At 43.5% G+C, this 21,029-nt stretch overlaps 1 protein-coding gene across 5 annotated transcripts in view; it reads left to right on the plus strand.

Moving 5' to 3' along the window:
• Positions 1-21,029, plus strand: part of LRRK2 (leucine rich repeat kinase 2) — a 161,976-nt gene that overhangs the window by 66,644 nt on the left and 74,303 nt on the right. For all 5 annotated transcript variants that reach the window (XM_070049663.1, XM_070049662.1, XM_070049661.1 and 2 more), the window contains exons 20-25: positions 2,809-2,997; positions 11,776-11,894; positions 13,178-13,247; positions 14,078-14,295; positions 19,563-19,813; positions 20,088-20,236. In XM_070049663.1, coding sequence (XP_069905764.1) covers positions 2,809-2,997; positions 11,776-11,894; positions 13,178-13,247; positions 14,078-14,295; positions 19,563-19,813; positions 20,088-20,236 — 996 coding nt within the window. The remainder of the gene's footprint in view (positions 1-2,808; positions 2,998-11,775; positions 11,895-13,177; positions 13,248-14,077; positions 14,296-19,562; positions 19,814-20,087; positions 20,237-21,029) is intronic.

Below are 21,029 nucleotides of genomic sequence, written 5' to 3' on the forward strand. Positions count from 1 at the left end.
CATGCATGGGTTAATTTCTGGCATTTCTATTCTGTTTCATTGGTCTATCCATCTGTTTTTGTGCTAGTACCAGACTGTTTTGATTATAACTGCACTGTATTATGTTTCAAAATCTGCTTTTGTGATTTTTCTGGCTTTGTTTTTGCTGTATAAGGTGGCTTTAGTTACTCAGGATCTCCTGTGTTTCTGTATGAATTTAAGCATAGTTTTTTTCTACATCTCAGAATAATGTTCTTCATATTTTGATTGGGATTGCATTGAATCTTTGAATTGCTTTCATTAGTATGGACATCTTGATGATATTTATTCTTCCAAACCATGAACGTGATTTTTTTTCATTTTTTTTGTGTCATCTTCTGTTTCTTTATTTAATGTTTTGTAATTCTCATCATAGAGATCTTTGATGTCCTTGGTTAAGTTTATTCTAAGATATTCGATCTTTTTGTAGCCATTGTGAATGAGATTGATTTTAGAAGTTCTTTCTCAGCCATGGCACTGTCTGTGTATAAAAAGGCTATTGATTTGTGTGTGTTGATTTCATATCCTGCAACTTTACCAAACTCTTCTATGAGTTCCCATAGTCTCTTAGTGGAGTCTTTAAGATCCCCTATTTATAGAATCATGTCATCTGCAAATAGGAATAGTTTTACTTCTTCTTTTCCCAATTTGTATCCCTTTGATTTCTTTTTCTTGCCTAATTGCTCTGGCTAATACTTCCAGTAGTATCCTGAATAGCAGTGGTGAGACTTGGCATCCTTGTGTGGTATCAGATCTCAGTGGGAATGCTTCCAACTTTTCCCATTCAATATCATGCTGGCATTGGGTTTGTCATAAATAGCCTTGATTGTGTTGAGTATTCTTCCTTCTATACCAAATTTGGTTAAAGTTTTCATCATAAAAGGGTGTTGTATTTTATCAAATGCTTTCTCTGCATCTATTGAGATAATCATATGGTTTTTGTTCTTCAGTTTGTAAATGTGCTGTATCACATTGATTGATTTGCAAATGTTGAACCATCCCTGCATACCAGGGACAAATCCCACTTGGTCCAAGTGAATGAGCTTTCTGGTGTGCTATTGGAATCAATTGACCAGTATGTTGTTGAGGAGTTTTGCATCTATGTTTATCAGGGAAATTGGTCTGTCATTCTCTTTCTCTGTTGCATCTTTTTCAGTTTTAGGAATTGAGGTGATGCTGGCTTCATAGAAGGAATTTGGGACAACTCCCTCTCTTTCAGTTGTTGTGAATAGCTTGTGAAGAATTGGAGTTACTTCTTTAAATGTCTGGTAGAAATCAGCAGTGAAGCCATCTGGTCCTGGGCTTTTCTTTGTTGGGAGGGCCTTTATTACTGATTGATTTTCTGTCTTGGTTATGGATCTCTTTGGTTTTCTATGTCTTCATGGTTCATCTTGGGTAGATTCTATGTGTCTAGGAATCTGTCCATTTCTTCTAGGTTTCCCAGTTTGTTGGTATACAGCTCTTGTAGTAATTTCTGATGATTCTTTTCATTCCCATTGTATCTGTTGTTACCTTTCCTTTTTCATCTCTGATTTTTATTGATTTGGATCTTCTCCCTTTTTGGGGGGAGCAATGGCATGTCTATTTTGTTGATACCAGCTCTTCATTTCAATGCTCTTTGGTAGTTTTTTTTTTTTTTTGGTTTCAATTTTGTTTATTCTCTAATTTTAATTATTTCTTTCCTCCTACTAATTTAGAGTTTAATTTGTTGTTTCTCTAGGTTCTTGAGATGTACTGATAGCCCATTTCTTTGTGCCTTTCCAATATCTTGATGAAGGCAAGAATTGCTATAAACTTTCCACTTAACACTGCTTTTGCTGTATCCCATAAGTTTTGATATGTTGTATTGTCTTCATTCATTTCTAGAATTTTTTTGATTTCTCTTGATTTCTTCTCTGACCCACTGTTCATTAGGGAGCATGTTGTTCAGTCTCCATGTGTTTGCATATGTTCTAGAAATTCTTGAGTGTTGATTTCCAGCTTCATTCTGTTAGCATGGAATATCTTTTTCCATCCTTTTACTTTCAGTATTTGTGTGTCTTTGTTGGTGAGATGTGTTTCTTGTAGGCAGCAAATACAGAGATTTTGTTTTTTAGTCTTGTTCAGCCAGTCTGTATGTTTTAACTGAAGAGTTGAGGGCACTTTTATTCAAGGTGACTATTGATAAGGAATGACTTGGCCTTCCCATTTTTCCATAAGTGTTCCTGTTGTTTGCTTCATATTTCCTTAGTACTTTTCCTGGGAGATTTTTTGCCTTTACCTTCTTTCCTAGTGATGACCATGTTTCTGTGTGTAGCACATCCTTAAACATCTTGTGTAAGGCTGGATGAGTGGTGACAGATTTTTTGAATTTCTATTTGTTTGGGAAGGTCTTTATTTCACCTTCATTGCAGGGTACAGTATTCTGGGTTGATAGTATGCTCTGGTTTAGAGTGAGAAAGAGAGCACACAGGAGTACTCTCCCATCCAATGGTTCATATTCTAAATGTCCACAGCAGTCTGTACTAGGCTAGTCTAAAGCCAGGATCCGGGAACTTAATCTATGTCCCTAACATGGCTGGCAGGGACACAGCGGTTTGGCCATCACTTACTGCATCCCAGGGTGTGTATTGACAGGAAACTGCAGCAGAAACCTTGTGATCGTTACAAGTGTTATCACCTACTAATTATTTGGTATCACTTTTAAGGTGACTTTGGGAGAAAGAATGCGAAAGGTTACTGGAGAACTTTGGTGTAACAGGGGCTTTTGTGAGTGTTGATTTCTAAGGCTGCAGTGTCTCTCTATTTTAGATATTGGCTCTATACTAGCCAGAATGGTGCTGAGGCATCAGATGAAAAGCGCCGTGGAGGAGGGGGCCGCCCCAGGCAGCGAGGAGAACTTCCCTGAGGGCGTGCTGGACAAGTTGGATGAGTGGACCTTCATTCCCGACTCTTCGATGGACAGTGTGTTTGGTCAGAGCGATGATCTGGACAGTGAAGGTATTTATAGGATTAAGTAGTTCCTTTATTACACCTGGGCATGAACGTTGACCAGCAGGACCTGAGACGGAAACCTGATTGAATGCACCCGAAAAAACTTGAGTAAAGCACGTTCCTTCTCAGAAGCAGGTATGCTTACTGAGTACGCTGAAACAGGACCTCCAGGCAGCGTGACTGCAGCTTCTAGTTGCGATGTGGCTAATGGTCATTCGTCATAGAACTCTCACTCAGGCTGGAACTGGGTTCTGTGTCCTGCAGGTGACAGAGTTTTCTGGCTCTGAAAGCCCTATAACCTTGTTGAGTTTTGGGGCGCCAACCTTGCCCAGCTGTGTACATATTCTCTAAGAATTAGAGAATATGTGTTGTTGAGTGCCTGGGGCCATACTCATGTGTAAGAAATGCCTAATGAAAATATTTACCTTTATTATTGTTAAAATAATAGTAACATTTCAATAGCTCACTGGAGAAAGCTTTTAAAATGCAGTGATACTACAACACATATGGTGATGGTGAATTGGACTGAGATTAACACAATGGTGTTTGATAAAAATGGGATGAAGAGCTTTTTTATTAACAATTTGATCAAAGACTCTGGGTGACTGAGTAAAGTTATTTGGGAGTCCTAAAAGCAAGAATTATTCTAAAATGCTACAGCCAACATCCAGATACTTTAATTTTAAAAATTGTATTTATTTATTTATTTTGTTTTGAAAGGCATAGGGACAGAGTGACAGAGACAGGGATAGCCCATCTACTGGTTCACTCCCCAAATGCCCACAACACTAAGACAGGGTCAGGCTGAAGGCTGCAGCTGGGAATCCCATCTGGGTCGCCCATGAGGGTGCAGGGTGCCACAGACGGGAGACATCAGCTCCTGCCTCCCCGGGTGCGCATTATCAGGAAGGTGGAATCAGGAGCAGAGTTGAAACTGGAACCCAGGCAGCTGATGAGGGCATCTCAAGTGACATCTTAACTGCTGTGCCAAATGCCCATCGCTTGTGTCTTCTTAAAAATCAGTTTTATTGGCTGGTGCCACGGCTCAATAGGCTAATCCTCCGCCTTGAGGCACCGGCACACCGGGTTCTAGTCCCGGTCGGGGCGCCGGATTCTGTCCCGGTTGCCCCTCTTCCAGGACAGCTGTCTGCTGTGGCCCGGGAGTGCAGTGGAGGATGGCCCAGGTGCTTGGGCCCTGCACCCCATGGGAGACCAGGATTAGTACCTGGCTCCTGCCATCGGATCAGCGCGGTGCGCCAGCCACGGCGGCCATTGGAGGGTGAATCAACGGCAAAGGAAGACCTTTCTCTCTGTCTGTCTGTCTCTCACTGTCCACTCTGCCTGTCAAAAAATAAATATAAAAAAAATTTCATTTTAACTCTTTTTGTGGATTTTGACTTGTACATTCCTGTGTGGTCTGTCAAATTTTGTAGTGTTTCTTTCATGCAAAGACAGGCCTTTGTGCCTCTTCAGAGAAAAGTGCCCTTCTGCCCTTGTCCCCAACAACCACTTGTCAGCCGTCACTATTGTGTGAGTTAGTGTTTTCTCCAGTTTAATCAAAATGAACGATCTAGGATGCACCCTTTTGTGTCTGACTTCTTCCCAGAGTGGTTGTGCCGGGCACCAGGAGTACCTGAGCTGTGCACTTGCTCTGTGCCCTTGTCAGCACTTGTGTCGTCTTTCCCCTGGTGCAGGTGTGGTGGTAGCTCATTTGGATTTGTTGTCACTTCTTCAAGGACGAATAAGGCTGAGGATACTTCCATTTTCTGAGGGGTGATTCGTGTGTTTCCTTCGTAGGTTGCCCAAATACTTTGTTCTTGATTGGTTTGCAGTCTCATCATACTGGAAGGGTTCTTTGTGTATTCTAGATAGAAATTATGTTGGAGGCATTTGTTGTAGGTATTTTATCTAATTGTAGCTTATTTTCTCATTTCATGAATGGAATTTTTAAAGAATGAAAGTTTTAAATTTTGGCGAAGTGCAGTTTTTTTTTTTGTGACTTGTTCTTTTTCTATCCCATTGAAGAAATAATTTCCTAGCCTGTATTTGTGGGTGTTTTCTCCTATGGTTCCTCTTAGAAGTGTTGAAATCTTACACATTTAGATCTATAATCCATTTTGGGTTGATTTTTGCATGTTTTCCATAAAAATTCGACTTTTTTTCTATATTTATATATATGTAACTATGGACATATATATGTATATTGTTTTTCTATTTATATATACCAGTGTCATTTGTTGAAAATACTAATTTTCATTAAGTTTCTTCAGGGAAAAAATTCCTGACAACTTTGTTCACTTATTTGATAATTATAGGTTTAGTTCTATTTTTGGCATTATTTATTCTGTGCAATAGGATCATATTTTCGTGAAGCCAGGGCCATGCTGTCTTGTTTATGCCAGGTCAATAGCAGGTCTTGAAATCGGTAGTATGAGGTCTTTGATATTCTTCTGCAAAGTTCTTTTCACTATTATGGGTTTTCTGTGTTCTCATGTACTCTTTAAATCGACTAATTTTAAGCTGAGGTTTTTACTAGAATTGACAATATAGATTTAATACAGAATTAGTTTACAAATAAAATATGTATCTAAATATATGTTTAATGTATTAAAATTTATATTGATTAAATATGTAAATAAATTTTTAGGGATTTAACAATAGCATGATTTTTTTAGCATATAAATGCAGTGTATATTTCCATGTTTGTCTTTGCAGATTTCTCTTAGCAGTGCTGTTCATTGCAGATTTTCTCATACTGTTGTGATGTGTAATTTTGTGTCCCTGCCACACACATGGGAGACCTGGAGTGAGTTACTGGCTCCTGGATGTGGCCTGGCTCAGTCCTGGCTGTTGCAGGCATTGGGGAGTAACCCAGAGGATAGGAGGTCTCTCTCTAACTTTCAAATGAGTAAAATTAAATTTTTAAAAGGAAAAATATTTGAGTGAAATGAAAAATAAATGTGAAAGGTAAACCAATAAAATTTAAAAAAATGCGGTTAGCTTTTATATGAGTTTTGCATTGTGTGGACTTGCTAAACTCATGTATGACTTCTGGTAACTTTTTGTAGATTCTGTGGGATTTTCTGTGTTCACTGTTAAACTGTTTACGAATAATACAGACAGCATTACTTCTTGCTTTCCAGTCTGTACGTTTTATTTCTTCTTGAACTGTTGCACTAAGATCTGCAGTACTGTGCTGAGGAGAAGGGAGGAGACTGGACAGCATTGCTTGGTTTCCAAATGCAGGGAAAAGCATCCAGTCTCTAGGTACCAAGTGTGGTATCTGTGGTTTTCCATAAATGTGGGTGAAGCTGCTTCCCGGTGGTTGTTTTCTGAGTCTTTTTATCACTAAGGGGTGTTGGAAAATGCTTTTCTGTATCTGTTGAAATGGTCCTATTTTTTTTTTTTTTTTGGACAGGCAGAGTGGACAGTGAGAGAGAGAGAGACAGAGAGAAAGGTCTTCCTTTGCCGTTGGTTCACCCTCCAATGGCCGCTGTGGCTGGCGCACCGCCCTGATCCGATGGCAGGAGCCAGGTGCTTCTCCTGGTCTCCCATGGGGTGCAGGACCCAAGGACTTGGGCCATCCTCCTCTGCACTCCCGGGCCACAGCAGAGAGCTGGCCTGGAAGAGGGGCAACCGGGACAGAATCCGGCGCCCCAATCGGGACTAGAACCTGGTGTGCCTGCGCCGCAAGGCGAAGGATTAGCCTAGTGAGCCGCGGCCCCTGCCAAAATGGTCCTATTTTCCCTTTTTGTTCTGCTAATGTGATGAGCTACCTTGATTTTTCTTTATTGTTAACCCAAACCTGAAATCTTGGGATAAAGCTCACTGGCTACAGTTCATTGCAATTTCATATAATAAATATTAGACTGTATTTTCTAAATTTAGTTAAGGATTTGCATCTGTGAGGGTTATTATTGTGTAGTTTTTGCTTCCTCGTAATAATTAAAAGAGTGATTTGACCTCTTAAAGTACGTTTGGAAGGTTCCCATCTCCGCTGTTTTCTGAAGGAGTTTGGGTAGCAGCGCTACTTCTTTCTTAAACATCGGGTAGAACCTACCATACAGGTTGTGTAGGTTTGGAATTTGTGGGAGGAAAACTTTAATTACAAATTTAATAACTTTATTGTATTTATGATTGTGATTTATAGACCGTTTTAGTAATTTGTGACTTTGAGGGGATATATCCTTTTCGTAAGTTTCTCAGTTTGCTTGCTTAATGTTACTTATGATAACTGTCTTATTATGCTGTTGGTGATTTTGGGATCTAGAGTGGTATCTGTTCGTTCTTGATGTTGGTTATTGGTATCTTTTCTTCTTTTCCTTGTTCAGTCTAGTTCAACTGTCAACTTTATTTAATGTTTTCAAAGAATCAGATTTTTATTGCACTGGTTTTCTTTTTTCTTTTTTATTGATTTTTCTTTAATGTTTATTTTCTCAATTTTTATTAATTGACTCTACTTTTAAAGATTTACTTATTTGAAAGGTGGAGTTACAGATAGGGAGAGGCAGAGACAGAGAGAAGTCTTCCGTCCACTGGTTCACTCCCTAAATGGCCACAGTGGCTGGAGATGGAATTGACTTTTTTATTTATAGATTCTTAGTATACAACACTGATTTTTAGATCCTTTTATCTATAATATAAATATTTATGTCTGTACATATGTACCCTTCTAAACATCACTAGCTGCATTCCAAAAGTTTGTTCTGTTTTCATTCATTTTAAAAGTTTCTAATTTCAGAGCCAGCGCGGTAGGCAGTGGATTAAAGCCCTGGCCTGAAGCGCCAGCATCCCATATGGGTGCCGATTCGAGACCCAACTGCTCCACTTCCGATCCAGCTCTTTGCTGTGGCCTGGGAAAGCGGTAGAAGATGGCCCAAGTCCTTGGGCCTCTATCCCAACGTGGGAGACCCAGAGGAAGCTCCTGGCTTCTGGCTTTGGATCAGCACAGCTCCGGCTGTTGGGGCCATCTGGGGAGTGAACCATCGGATGGAAGACCTCTCTCTCTGTGTCTCTGCCTCTCCTTTCTCTGTGTAATTCTGACACTTTATAAAAGTTCCTAATTCCATTGACTACTTCTTTGATGGGTTATTTAGAAGACTGTCTCTGATTTTCCAAATCTTCGGGGGTTTTTAGCAAAATTTTCTGTTACTGGTTTCAGTTTAATGTTTTGTGGTAAGGGAACCAATCCTGGTGGCTTCTGCCCTTTCAGGCGTTTCCTTTTTATTTTTCTTTAAGATTTATTTAGTTATTTGAAAGGCAGAGTTACAGACAGAGGAAGAGATAAATAGAGATCTTTCTTCCTCTGGTTTACTCTCCAAATGGCCACAAAGACCATAGCTTTGCCAAGCTGAAGCCAGGAGCCTGGAGCTTCTTCCATGTTTCCCACGTGGGTGGCAGGGACCCAAGTATGTGGGCCATCCTGTGCAGCTTTCCCAGGCCATTAGCAGGAAGTGGGATTGGAAGTAGAGCTGCTGGGACTCGAACCGATGTCCATATGGTATGCAGGCACTGCAGGCGGCAGCTTTACCCGCTACGCCATGACGGCGGCCCCTGTCCTTTCCGTTTTATGGACATAAGCACTGTGGGCTGTGTAAGGAGTACTTGATCATGTCCTGTGTGCAACTGCCAAGCAAGTCTTCAGCTGTTTCCGGGACATGTCAGTTGGGTCAAGTTGGTAGTGGTTTTCACATCTTCGGTGCTTGTACTGATTTTTCTTTGTATTTGTAGTTGAGAAAGACATTTTGACCTTTGACTTGTTGATTTGTAAAATCAAAGTTTATACTTAGTGAATTTTGAGGCTGCGTTACTGGATGCAGAAACAGGGCTGTAAATGTTTTGTTGAGTTGTCCCTGAGTGTGCATCCAGGTGCGCTTTGGTGCTGTTGCCCTCCTCTGAAGGCGTCTCTCACGTTTCTTCTGGTGCAGCGTGTTGGAAACCTCGAGCAGGTTACTGAGCTTGTTTTCTCGAGCTCCATTCCGGGAGTCCCAGCGCTGACAGCCTCTGCAGTCACTGCCCGCTGTTTCCTCATCTCAGGCTTTCTCTGAATTCCTTTTCTTGTGTCCCTGGCCCTTAAGTTGCCACCAGGCAGAAGGCCATGTGATCGCAGGCTCACCCAACCCACTTCCCTTCTTGCAGGGATTCCGCAGTCCTGCACAGCCTGTAGCCCGGTGTCTGGACCCAGTTCTGTGGTTTGTTTTGTGCAGTTTTCTGGTTCTTTATGGGGATTGGCAAAACTTGTCCTCATTATTTCATCATGTTTGAAATAGTTCTCTTCAAATACATTTTTAAAAGATTTATTTATTTGAAAGGCAGAGTTACAAAGAGGCAGAGGCAGAGAGACAGAGAGAGGTCTTCCAGCCACTGGTTCACTCCCCAGATGACCGCAACAGCTGGAGGTGGGCCAATCCAAACCAGGAGCCAGGAGCTTCTTCCAGGTCTCCCATGTGGATGCAGGGACCCAGGCACTTGGGCCATCCTCTACTGCTTTCCCAGGTGCATTAGCAGAGAGCTGGATGGGAAGTGGAGCAGCCAGGACTCTAACCTGTGCCCATATGAGATGCCAGCACTGCAGGCTGGGGCTTTGACCTGCTGCATCACAGTGCCAGCCGCAGAGATGCATAGTTTGTTTGTTTGTTTGTTTGTTTTTAAGATTTATTTTAAAGTTAGAGTTAACACAGAGAATGAGAAACAGAGAGAGAGAGAGAGGTCTTCATCCGTAGTTCACTTCCTAATTGGCCGCAACAGCCGGAGCTGTGCGGATCCGAAGCTAGGAGCCAGGAGCTTTTTCTGGGTCTCCCACGTGGGTACAGGGGCCCAAGGACTTGGGCCATCTTCTAATGCTTTCCCAGGCCATAGCAGAGAGCTGGTTTGGAAGTGGAGCAGCCAAGACTTGAACTGGCGCTAACATGGGGTGCCAGTACTGCAGGTGGCAGCTTTATCTGCTACACCATAGCGCCACCTCTCAAATATTTTAAATAAAGCAAAATGTTAGAAATGTTAACATGAGAAAAATTATAAAATACTCTATGTTCAGGGCCAGGATTGTGGTGTAGTAGGTAAAGCTGCTGCCTGTGGTGCCAGCATCCTGTATGGGCACTGGTTCACGTCCCAGCTGCCCCCCTTCCGGTCCAGCTCCTTGTTAATGTGCCTGGGAAAGCAGCAGAGGATCACTCAAGTGTTTGGTCCTCTGCAGCCAAGCGGGAGACCCAGAAGGGGCTCCTGGCTCCTGGCTGTGTTCCAGCCCAGCTCCAGCTGTTGCAGCCATTTGGGGAGTGAACCAGCAGAAGAGAGATCTCTTTATCTTCTCTGTCTCTGTAAACTCTGTCTTTCAAATAAATAAATAAATCTTAATATATATGTATATATATATATACTACATTCCTTTTATAATATTCTTGTATTCAAATATTTTTTAAGGATTTATTTATTTGAAAGGCAATTACAGAGAGGCAGAAACAGAGAGAGAAAGAGAGAGGTCTTCCAACCGCTGGTTTGTTCCCCAAATGACCGCAACAGCGGTCAATATTATAACTAATGTTTATGAGATACATATAATAAAGTTCTAGCTTATTAGATTTCTTAAGCATAAAAATAATTTAAAATATAGAATTAATTAAATTTTATTAAATATTAATGAATCAGGAAGGAGTTGTTTGTGTCAAAACTTATCTTGAATTGTATGAGGTTATTTTTAAAATGTTGATTTTATAATTTGTTTTTTACACTGAAAATAAATTCTCTGAATTTCAGAATAAACAGTGGTATAATTTTAAATCTTACAATTTTTTTCAGAAATACTTCTGTATTATTTAGCCTTAACAATGTGAGTTTTTGGGCCAAGATTGTGGCACAGTGGGTAAAGCCCCCGCTTGCAACTTCAGCATCCCATATGGGTACCTGTTTATGTCCCGGATGCTCCATTTTTGATACTGCTCCCTGCTAATGGACTGGGAAACCAACTGGCCCAAATGCTTGGCCCCTGCACCCAAGTGGGAGGCCTTGAAGAAACCCCTGGTTCCAGGCTTCAGCCTGGCCCACTGCAGGCCATTGCCACTCTTTGGGGAGTGAACTAGTGGATGGAAGACCTCTGTCTTACCTGTTTTTCCCTCTGTCTCTATAACTAACTTTCAAATAAATAAATAAATCTTTAAAAAATGGGAGTTTTAAAATCTTTAGTTTCTTGAAAATTGATGTATTTCAGATTCATTCTCTTCCCTTCACTTATAAAACATTTGTTGCCATCTCATGTTTGTTTCCATGTTGGTCCATAAGAGAAACCAGGACATGAGGAAATGAAATAGAGACATACCCAGCATTGTGGAATGTTTTGGTAATTTCAAGTATGATTCTGATATTTAAAGCGAGATTTGAGAGGTTTGTAAGAAAATCCCAGAGAAACAGAAAGGAGTAGCACTGGTCAGATTGCACTGTGCTCCCTGTGTAGATGGGCTACAGCAGGTGCACCCGTTTAGTTTTCCCACCGGCCAGTGAGCTGTTCTGAGGCATAGATTTATTTTTTCCTGCTATCATATCCAGCACTTATTCAATGTCTAGTGGATGATAGCTGTTCTATACATACATAGTGATGAAGACAGATGTACTCCAGTTTTAAAAAGGAAAAGCCAACGCAGTTTATCATTTTAAAGATGTTACAAAGGGAATGGACTGTGAAATTTCTCTTAATGAAAACGTTCAGCATACCGTGCTTGAACTGCTGCATTAGCACCTAACAGAGTCCACTTGTCTTACTCGTCTTCTTGTCATCTTATCATTTCAAAATAGGAAGTGAAGGCTCATTTCTTGTGAGAAAGAAATCAAGTTCAATTGGTGTAGGAGAGTTTTACCGGGATCCTGTATTGCAGCGCTGCTCCCCAAATTTGCCAAGACATTCCAATTCACTGGTAAGTCAAATTGTGATTGTGTATCGTGGATCGCATTCTCTTGACAACTCATACTTGTGCCTAAGCTGGGAGTGACAAGGATGTAAAAATTCTATGCAGTCCTCAGTCATGTCATTTAGAGACTTTTTAGCTTGTAGAATATGAGTTTGTTGGGGTATCAGTGTACTGAGTAGGCACATGTCAGATTGTTTTACCCTTCTTTCTTTTATCTAATTTTAAATAATTATTGTGAAGACAGAGAGGGAGGGAGCGAGCACCGTCTCCCTTTTGCTGATTGACTCACTGTGTGCTGCAGCCCCTGGGCATGGGCCTGGTCTGCCGTGTGAGTGGAGGGACCCAACTCCTTGTTATCAGTGCTTTCTCCCAGAGTCTGCCTCACAGGAAGCTGGGATCCAGAGTGTAGCCTGGACTCGAACCCAAGCCTTCAGACATGGGAGCAGTTGTCTGAGCTGCTGTCTTCACCACTACACCAGATGCACCCTTCCCTCGGAGCTCCTTGTCTATGGAGCCCAGGCTAGGCCCGTCTTGTCTGCTCACGTTCCTTGTCCCATGGGTAGACAGGAATCCTTTAGTGATTTCTAAGGACTGAAGACACTGAGCAAGATGGAGTGGGTGATGTCACTGCTCATCAAACCATGTAGCTTTCGTACCCTGAACATAGGTTTTTTAGAAGCCATTGTTGCAACGTCCCCCATGGTTACCGGCTGTGGAGGAACCGCATGACTCAGTTTGTGAGAGGCGTTGGGTCATCCTGGCTGGGGCGGTGGGGAACCGCTGTGTTTTCAGGCTGAGGTGGAAAAGTCACACTGAAGTTAGCCTGGGGGCTGATTTTGGCCATCGTTTGCCACTGAAAACACGAGGGTTGTTTTGTGTTAACTCGAGCTCCCAAGATGAGTGGCTGTGGCTGAGTGGGTCCAGCGAGGCCTCTGTGTGCACTGTGTGCAGCTGGAATTTACCCAGGACATCTCAGGTTGGGAGAGCGGTGACCGAGGAGAGGAGCTGCGCCCAGACAGCTTCTGTTTCGACTCCGCCTTTCCGTTTCCTTACACTTCAGCTAAAGAAGGAAAAGTGGGTGTTTCCTGAGGTCGTTTTGAAACTATAATGGATTTGTAAAATCTTTTCTCTTTGTGATTGGGCTGTTCATTTGTGTTTGCCTGTTTTGACTTGATAATTTTGAATACTACCTATTTCCATTACACTTTCCTGGTTGTTTCTATCTCAAAATATTCTTTTCCCAATAAAACGACAGCAGCTTTCTTACTGCCTCACTACCTGTTTACTAGGGACCTGTTTTTGATCAGGAAGATTTACGGAGGCAAAAAAGGAAAATCCTGTCATCAGATGACTCACTGAGTAAGTATTTCAGTTATCCTCAGGAAATCGGTATTTTGGGCAGAAGACAGTGATTGTTCAAATTATTTTGATACCGATTTCATCTTATGTAACTTTTCCATCTGTTTACCTAGTGACTCCACAGGCTACAGAAAATGAGATTTAGTTATAGGTTAAACATGGACCTCTTATACATGCCAGCAGGCATTTTTATCTTTGCTGTGAATTGTCTGAGCTGCAGGTAGTGCCTGCAGTGCCTCTCCTTTGCCTTATATTCTTGATTGTTGTTGTTTTTCATTGCACCAGCCAATTCAATTTTTTAAATTTATTATGCATTTCTGGTGCTAGACGCATGCCCTCAAATGCATTTTCTTTTCTTTCTTTCTTTTTTTTTTTTTTTGAAAGGCAGAGTGGATAGTGAAAGAGACAGAGAGAAAGGTCTTCCTTTTGCCGTTGGTTCACCCTCCAATGGCTGCCGCAGCCAGCGTGCTGCAGCCGGCACACCGCGCTGATCCGATGGCAGGAGCCAGGTACTTATCCTGGTCTCCCATGGGGTGCAGGGCCCAAGCACTTGGGCCATCCTCCACTGCACTCCCTGGCCACAGCAGAGAGCTGGCCTAGAAGAGGGGCAACTGGGACAGAATCCGGTGCCCCGACCGGGACTAGAACCCGGTGTGCCGGTGCCGCAAGGCGGAGGATTAGCCTAGTGAGCCACGGCGCCGGCCCCCCAAATGCATTTTCTGCTGAAGCTCCAGTGCCTGGAGGAGAGATTGCCACCGGGAGGTGTTCAGGACACCTTGCCCTAATGGATTCAAGCCCTTTGCTCACGTTTCTGCTGTTTCTTGATACAGGGTCGACCAAACTGCAGTCCCACGCGAGGCAGTCAGACAGCGTGTCCTCCCTGGCTTCGGAGAGGGAGTACATCACCTCCTTAGACCTATCAGCGAATGAACTCAGGGAGGTCGATGCCCTGAGCCGCAGGGGCTGCCTGAGTGGCCACTTGGAGCACCTGGAGAGGCTAGAGCTGCAGCAGAATGCACTGGTCAGCTTCCCACAGCCACTCTGCGAGGTACGCCCCCCGCCCGACTCCCAGTGCTGGAGGAGGCTTGCACGCCCCCCGCCTGACTCCCAGTGCTGGAGGAGCCCAGCACCGTCCAGTCTTCCACACCCCCCGCCCAACTCCCAGTGCTGGAGGAGCCCGGCACCATCCAGTCTTCCACGTCCCCTGCCCGACTCCCAGTGCTGGAGGAGCCCAGCACCGTCCAGTCTTCCACGCCCCCCAGCCGGACTCCCAGTGCTGGAGGAGGCTTGCACCGTCCAGTCTTCCACACCCCCAGCCGGACTCCCAATGCTGGAGGAGCCCGGCACCGTCCAGTCTTCCACGCCCCCAGCCCGACTCCCAATGCTGGAGGAGCCCGGCACCGTCAGGTCTTCCAGTCTCCTCCTGTGTCATTGCACAGGACGCCCCCTGTTCCTCTGCTGTCCACATGGGTATCAGTCTGGGTGGTGTGCAGAGACCCCTTTGAGAGCAAGCAGTGGAGACAGAGACTGGGTTAAAATGCAATTCTAGGTTCTGTCTCGGTAACACAGGGTATGTGTCAGCATCTGTCAGAGCTGCCTGCTGATGGCTCCATATAGTCGGTTTGAGTCCAGATAACTGAAGCTTTTAAAGTATTTTAGGGAGACGAGAGTTTAACCTGGTTTGGTAGTAGCTGTGTGACCATGAGAACTGCTATCTGCCTGTTTTTTTTTTTTTTTTAAATAACTCTTTTTTTATTTTTTGACAGGCAGAGTGGACAGTGAGAGAGTGAGACAGAGAGAAAGGTCTTCCTTTGCCGTTGGTTCACCCTCAATGGCCGCCGCAGCCGGCGCACCGCACTGATCCGATGGCAGGAGCCAGGAGCCAGGTGCTTTTCCTGGTCTCCCATGGGGTGCAGGGCCCAAGCACCTGGGCCATCCTCCACTGCACTCCCTGGCCATAGCAGAGAGCTGGCCTGGAAGAGGGGCAACCAGGACAGAATCCGGCGCCCCAACCGGGACTAGAACCCGGTGTGCCGGCGCCGCTAGGCGGAGGATTAGCCTAGTGAGCTGCGGCGCCGGCCAGCTATCTGCCTGTTCTGAGCCTTCATTTCCTCCACTGTAAATTGAGAGGCTCAGCTAACTGACCATGATGACTTTGTGTTTTAAAGATTTACTTATTTATTTGAAAGACTCAGTTACAGGAGAAAGGGAGCGAGAAAGAAGGAGACAGAGAGTTTGCATCTACTGGTTCACTCCCCAAATGGCCATAACAACCAGGGCTGGGCCAGGCCCTACTGAGGAGCTAGGAGCTTCATCTGGGTCTCCCATGTGGGTTCAGGGGCCCAGGGACCTAGGTCATCTTTCACTGCTTTCCCAGATATGTTAGCAGGGAACTTGACTGGAAGTCAAACAACCAGTACTGGAATGCCAATGCTGCAAGTGGTGGCTTAATGTGCTGTGACAAAACACTGGCCCTGATCATGAGGACTTTTTGGGGGGAGAGGGGTTGAAATTGTGTGTAACTTGGAGTGGGCGTTTATCCTGGAGGTTAAGATGCATGTGTGCTATGTTGGAATGCCAGGTTCAGTACCCAGCGCTAGCTCCTGACTTCAGCTTCCTGCTAACGTAGACCCTGGAAGGCAACAGTCATGGCTCAAGTGATTGGGTTGCTGCTACCCAAATAGGAGATCTTCATTGAGTTCTCAGTCCCTGCCTTCAGCCTATTTGTTGTTTGCATTTACAGCAATCAGCCAACAGATAGGAACAGTGTATGTGTGTGAATGAATAAAATAAAAAGTTATATGTAACTTAGGAATTAATTGTCTGCTCAAACTTCTAATCTTGAGAGAATTAAAGTATAGCAGTTTGTTGATAGCATAGTCCTCTGAATATGGACTTTCTCTTCTTTGTATTATGGGTCAGACGTTTTCAAAGCCAAAGATGATACGGCAAATTAAATTAATACAAACATTTAAATTACTAAGCTGATTTCTTGGATTGAATTGCAAAGTTTGTTAAAGAATAATACCAGTCTTTTTAAAATGAATCTTACTGCAAATGCATTTCTCTTTCTTCTTTTATTTTTATTTACTTATTTTTGTTTTATTTGAAAGGCAGATACAAAGAGAGAGAGACAGAAAAACAGAGTGAAGAAGGGACAGAGAGTGGGAGCGAGTGAGCCAGCTTTTATGCAGTGATTCAGTCTCCAGGGCCTGGGCCAGAGCCAAAGCCAGGAGCCAGGAACTCAGCCTGGTCTTCTCGCTGAGAATGAGGGATTCAAGTACGTGAGCCATCACCTGCTCCTTCAAGGTACACATTAGCAGGAAGCTGGAATCGGGAGTGGAGCCAGAGTTTGATCGCAGACACTCCAGTATAGGATGGAGGTTTCCCAAGGAGCAGCCACCCCACGTTTTGAGATGCTTTTAAACCAGTGTTGTGAGAGCTTTGAGTATATACCCCTGAAGCTTACATTTATCTCCACGCACGTCCAAGAGGCGTCTTTTGTCTCTCGTTCGCCTGCTTAAATCCTTCCCATTACCCAGGTCCCAGGGGAAAGTTCACTGTGTTGCCCTCTGCTTCTTTGCTCTGTCTTCCTTCCAATCAGGCCGGCTACCCGCTGGGGTTACACATCCGCTGCACTGCCCTTGGCTCCTGAAGTCTGACTTGCTGTGTGTTGTCCTCACTAGACTCAGAGTTCTGTGAGGACAGAGATCGCTTCGGGCTTGTTCTTGCCTGTGCCGAGCGCCTAGTGATGCATGATGTGCAGTAAAGGTGCAGTGGACAGCTGCTGGTTACACAGAGCTGTGGTGGATGCCTCGTGCATTATTAGAGGTGCTGTAGCCCTTTAGTGGACGCCTGTTGAGTTCATTTGTGGAGCGATGAGAGGCTGACACTTGCAAGCCTTCAGTAAGTATTGTTAATCGATTAAGTAGAAGCATACCGGAACCCAGCCTAGCTACGAAGAACTCAGAGCCTGGCAGGGTGAGTGACATTAGGGTGTCCTCTGCTCCCAGCTTCTCTTAGAGCAGTGTCACAAGGACACCACCTGCTGGTGTGTTTTTGTTACTGTCTGAAGAGTCTTTTTGCAAGAAAATGTGCAGGTTTAGCTTTGAGAATAAACAATCCTGCAGCGTGTGCTTCTGAACAAGCTGGTAGGATCTGGAAGAAGCCTCTGAGATGATTGTGAGGATAAATATGTTGGTGTGTGAAGAGGAGCACAGAGATGCGATTGTACTTGATGTTTTGGTCCTTTACTAGTAATCAATACCTATGATTGGAAAAATCGATACAGTATTTACAGTGCTATTATCCTCGTAAAGTCAGAAAGGACTTAGTAGAGATTTGAACCAAAAAAATTGCACAAAAGAGAAAGTTCTAAAAATGAAACATACGTTATCTGTGGCTACTCTTATTAATTTTTTATGTTAAAATATATAACAGGGGCTAATGTTGACTTACAGCAGGTTAAGACGCTGCTTGGGACACCCTCATCCCGTGTTGTAATGCCCATCTAGTCCTGGCTCTTCCACTTCTAATCCAGCTTCCTGCTAAGGCACCTGAGAGGCGGCAGATGATGGCTTAGGACGACCTTGGGTCCCTGCCACCCATGTGAGAGCCCCAGATGGAGCTCTTTGCTTTGCCTTGCCAAGCCCCAGCTACGGTATAAGGGGAGTGAACAGTAGGATGGCAAATCTCTTTATTGGTCTCTCCCTTCCTCTCTCTGACTCTGCTTTTTCAAATAAATAAATACATCTCTTAAAAAGTACAATATCTGAAGCCTAGTATATAGTAAAACATATTCCCAGGACTGTACTTCTTGTTCACCAAGTAATTAGTTCAAATATTTGTCGAGGCCTTTTTGAACAAGTATTTGTTCTAAATGCTGCTTGTAATTTGCTCTTTGCAGACATAATTTACAAAAAAGGTGAATTTAACTGCTGTTTTTTTTGAACCTGCTTTTGACAGGCTACCTCTTGGGTTTTTCTTGGTCTTACCATGTTACAGGAGAGGTGGCTGGGCCAGCCAGTGTCTTGAACTTCTTGTTTGGGTTGTGTTTTCAGTTTTTCAGAGGATTCTTGGTGGGTATAGCTACCAGGTTAATCTTTTTTTTTTTACTTTTTTTTTAACTTTTATTTAATGAATATAAATTTCCAAAGTATGGCTTATGGATTACAATGGCTTCCCCCCCATAACGTCCCTCCCACCCGCATCCCTCCCCTTTCCCACTCCCTCGCCCCTTCCATTCACATCAAGATTCATTTTCAATTCTCTTTATATACAGAAGATCAGTTTAGCATACATTAAGTAAAGATTTCAACAGTTTGCTCCCACACAGAAACATAAAGTGAAAAATAATAGATGATTTTTTAAATGATGATGAAATCAGATCAGACCTATTGTCATGTTTAATCCCAGTGAGAGTCAAGTTGGGAATTGCTGATTTCTTCTTTTTTTTTTTTTTAACAGAAGATCAGTTTAGTATACATTAAGTAAAGATTTCAACAGTTTGCACCCCCACAGAAACACAAAGTGAAATATACTGTTTGAGTACTCGTTATAGCATTAAGCCTCAATGTACAGCACATTAAGGACAGAGATCCTACATGAGGAGTAAGTGCACAGTGACTCCTGTTGTTGACTTTACCAATTGACACTCCTGTTTATGGCATCAGTAATCTCCCTATGCACCAGTCATGAGTTTCCAAGGCTATGGAAGCCCCTTGAGTTCTCTGACTCTTATCTTGTTTAGACAAGGTCATAGTCAAAGTGGAGGTTCTCTCCTCCCTTCAGAGAAAGGTACCTCCTTCTTTGAAGACCTGTTCTTTCCACTGGGATCTCATCACTCACAGAGATCTTTCATTTAGGTTTTGTTTTTTTTTTTTTTTTTTTTTTTTTTTTTTTTTTTTTTTTTTTTTTTTTTTGCCAGAGTGCCTTGGCTTTCCATGCCTGAAATACTCTCATGGGCTTTTCAGCCAGATCCGAATGCCTTTAGGGCTGATTCTGAGGCCAGAGTGCTGTTTAGGACATCTGCCATTCTATGAGTCTGCTGAGTATCTCGCTTCCCATGTTGGATCACTCTCCCCTCTATTTATTCTATCTGTTAGTATTAGCAGGTACTAGACTTGTTTATGTGCTCCCTTTGACTCTTAGTCCTTTCATTATGATCAATTGTGAACTGAGATTGATCACTTGGACTAGTGAGATGGCATTGGTACATGCCACCTTGATGGGATTAAATTGGAGTCCCCTGCTACCAGGCTAATCTTAAGTTTCGCAGCTGCTTTGTGTTAGAACTTTGAAACGCTGTCTTTGCAGGTCCTGAAGTGCTTGACACATTTGGACTTGCACAGTAATAAATTTACATCATTTCCCTCTTACTTGTTGAAAATGAACTGCATTGCCAACCTCGATGTCTCCCGCAATGACATTGGGCCCTCTGTCATCCTGGATCCCGCGGTGAGGTGTCTGACCCTGCGGCAGCTGAATCTGTCCTATAACCAGCTGTCTGCTGTCCCTGAGAGCCTCGCAGAGGTGGCTGAGAAACTGGAGCAGCTGCTTCTAGAAGGGTAAGGAGGGAGCTCATCACAGACCAAAGGGTTGCATTGCATTCAGCTTTTGAGGGTTGAAAAAATAGGCTGGCACTTCTGTAGTCATGAGTTTTAAACAAAAATGTAATGGAAGGTTGAGAAAAAATGTATTGCAGCTTCTACCAGTTTACTTAAATGTTCGCATTAACTTCAAAATGAATACATCTGCTTAGGCACATTCTTTGAGGACAGATTTTTTTTTAAAGCATGTGAAGTGTGTAATTTAACTCTCATTTCTGTTTCTTACTACTAGAAATAAAATATCAGGCACATGCTCCCCCTTGAGCCTGAAGGAACTGAAGATCTTAAACCTTAGTAAAAACCACATTTCATGCCTACCAGAGAACTTTCTGGAAGCTTGTCCTAAAGTGGAGAGTTTCAGCGCCAGGATGAATTTGCTTGGTAAGCATTCAGTGTGCTGTGCTGTGTACTGGCCTGGGTGTTGCAAGAAGTGGGGTTGTGTGTACACACGGGAGGAGAGGATTGGAAGGGGGGATTTCTGTTAACCTGTTACCCTGGGGTTTCCAAAATACATTTAGTGTGTTAGCAAAATAAGGGGGTGAGCCCCTGAGCCAGGAACAGACATGGAAGAACCCACATTGCAGAGTGAGAGGAGCCCATCTGGAGAGGCCATGTGCTGTTGGATCCCGAATGCTGGACAATCTGAGGACGACCAAGTGTGGGGCAGTGAGATCAGTGACTGCCAGGGGCAGGGGCAGGGCAGGATGAATGGCCAGAGCCCAGAGGATTTCTAGGGCTGTGTGCTATTCCTTGTGATTCTGTCTTGGTAGATGAAAGTCATCATACATTTGTGGAAACCCCACGAATGTAGAACACAGACGGTCACCCTGGTAAGAACTGGGGGCTTGGAGTGGTCCTGATGTGTCAGTACTGGCTCTTTGGTTCTTAATGAATGTGCACATTGTTAGTGTCAGGGGAATGTGTGGGGAGCTGGTGTTCAGAGAATGGAGCTCCCTGTGCTCTCTGCCCACTTTTCCTGTACGTTTAAACCTACTCTAAAAAATAAGTCCGTGATTAAAAAATCATTGCTATGATCACAGGTTAGAAGAACAGTTAGGCCATCTTCAAATAGTACTCAGACTGTAATTCATTTTAGTTTATTCAACTGAGATTATTCACATAGGTGCCTGAGGAGGGGGCATCCCTGTATTGGGAGAGTGAGTTTCACACTGAA

Source organism: Oryctolagus cuniculus, chromosome 9, assembly GCF_964237555.1.
Source record: "Oryctolagus cuniculus chromosome 9, mOryCun1.1, whole genome shotgun sequence".
NCBI classification, from domain to species: Eukaryota; Metazoa; Chordata; class Mammalia; order Lagomorpha; family Leporidae; genus Oryctolagus; species Oryctolagus cuniculus.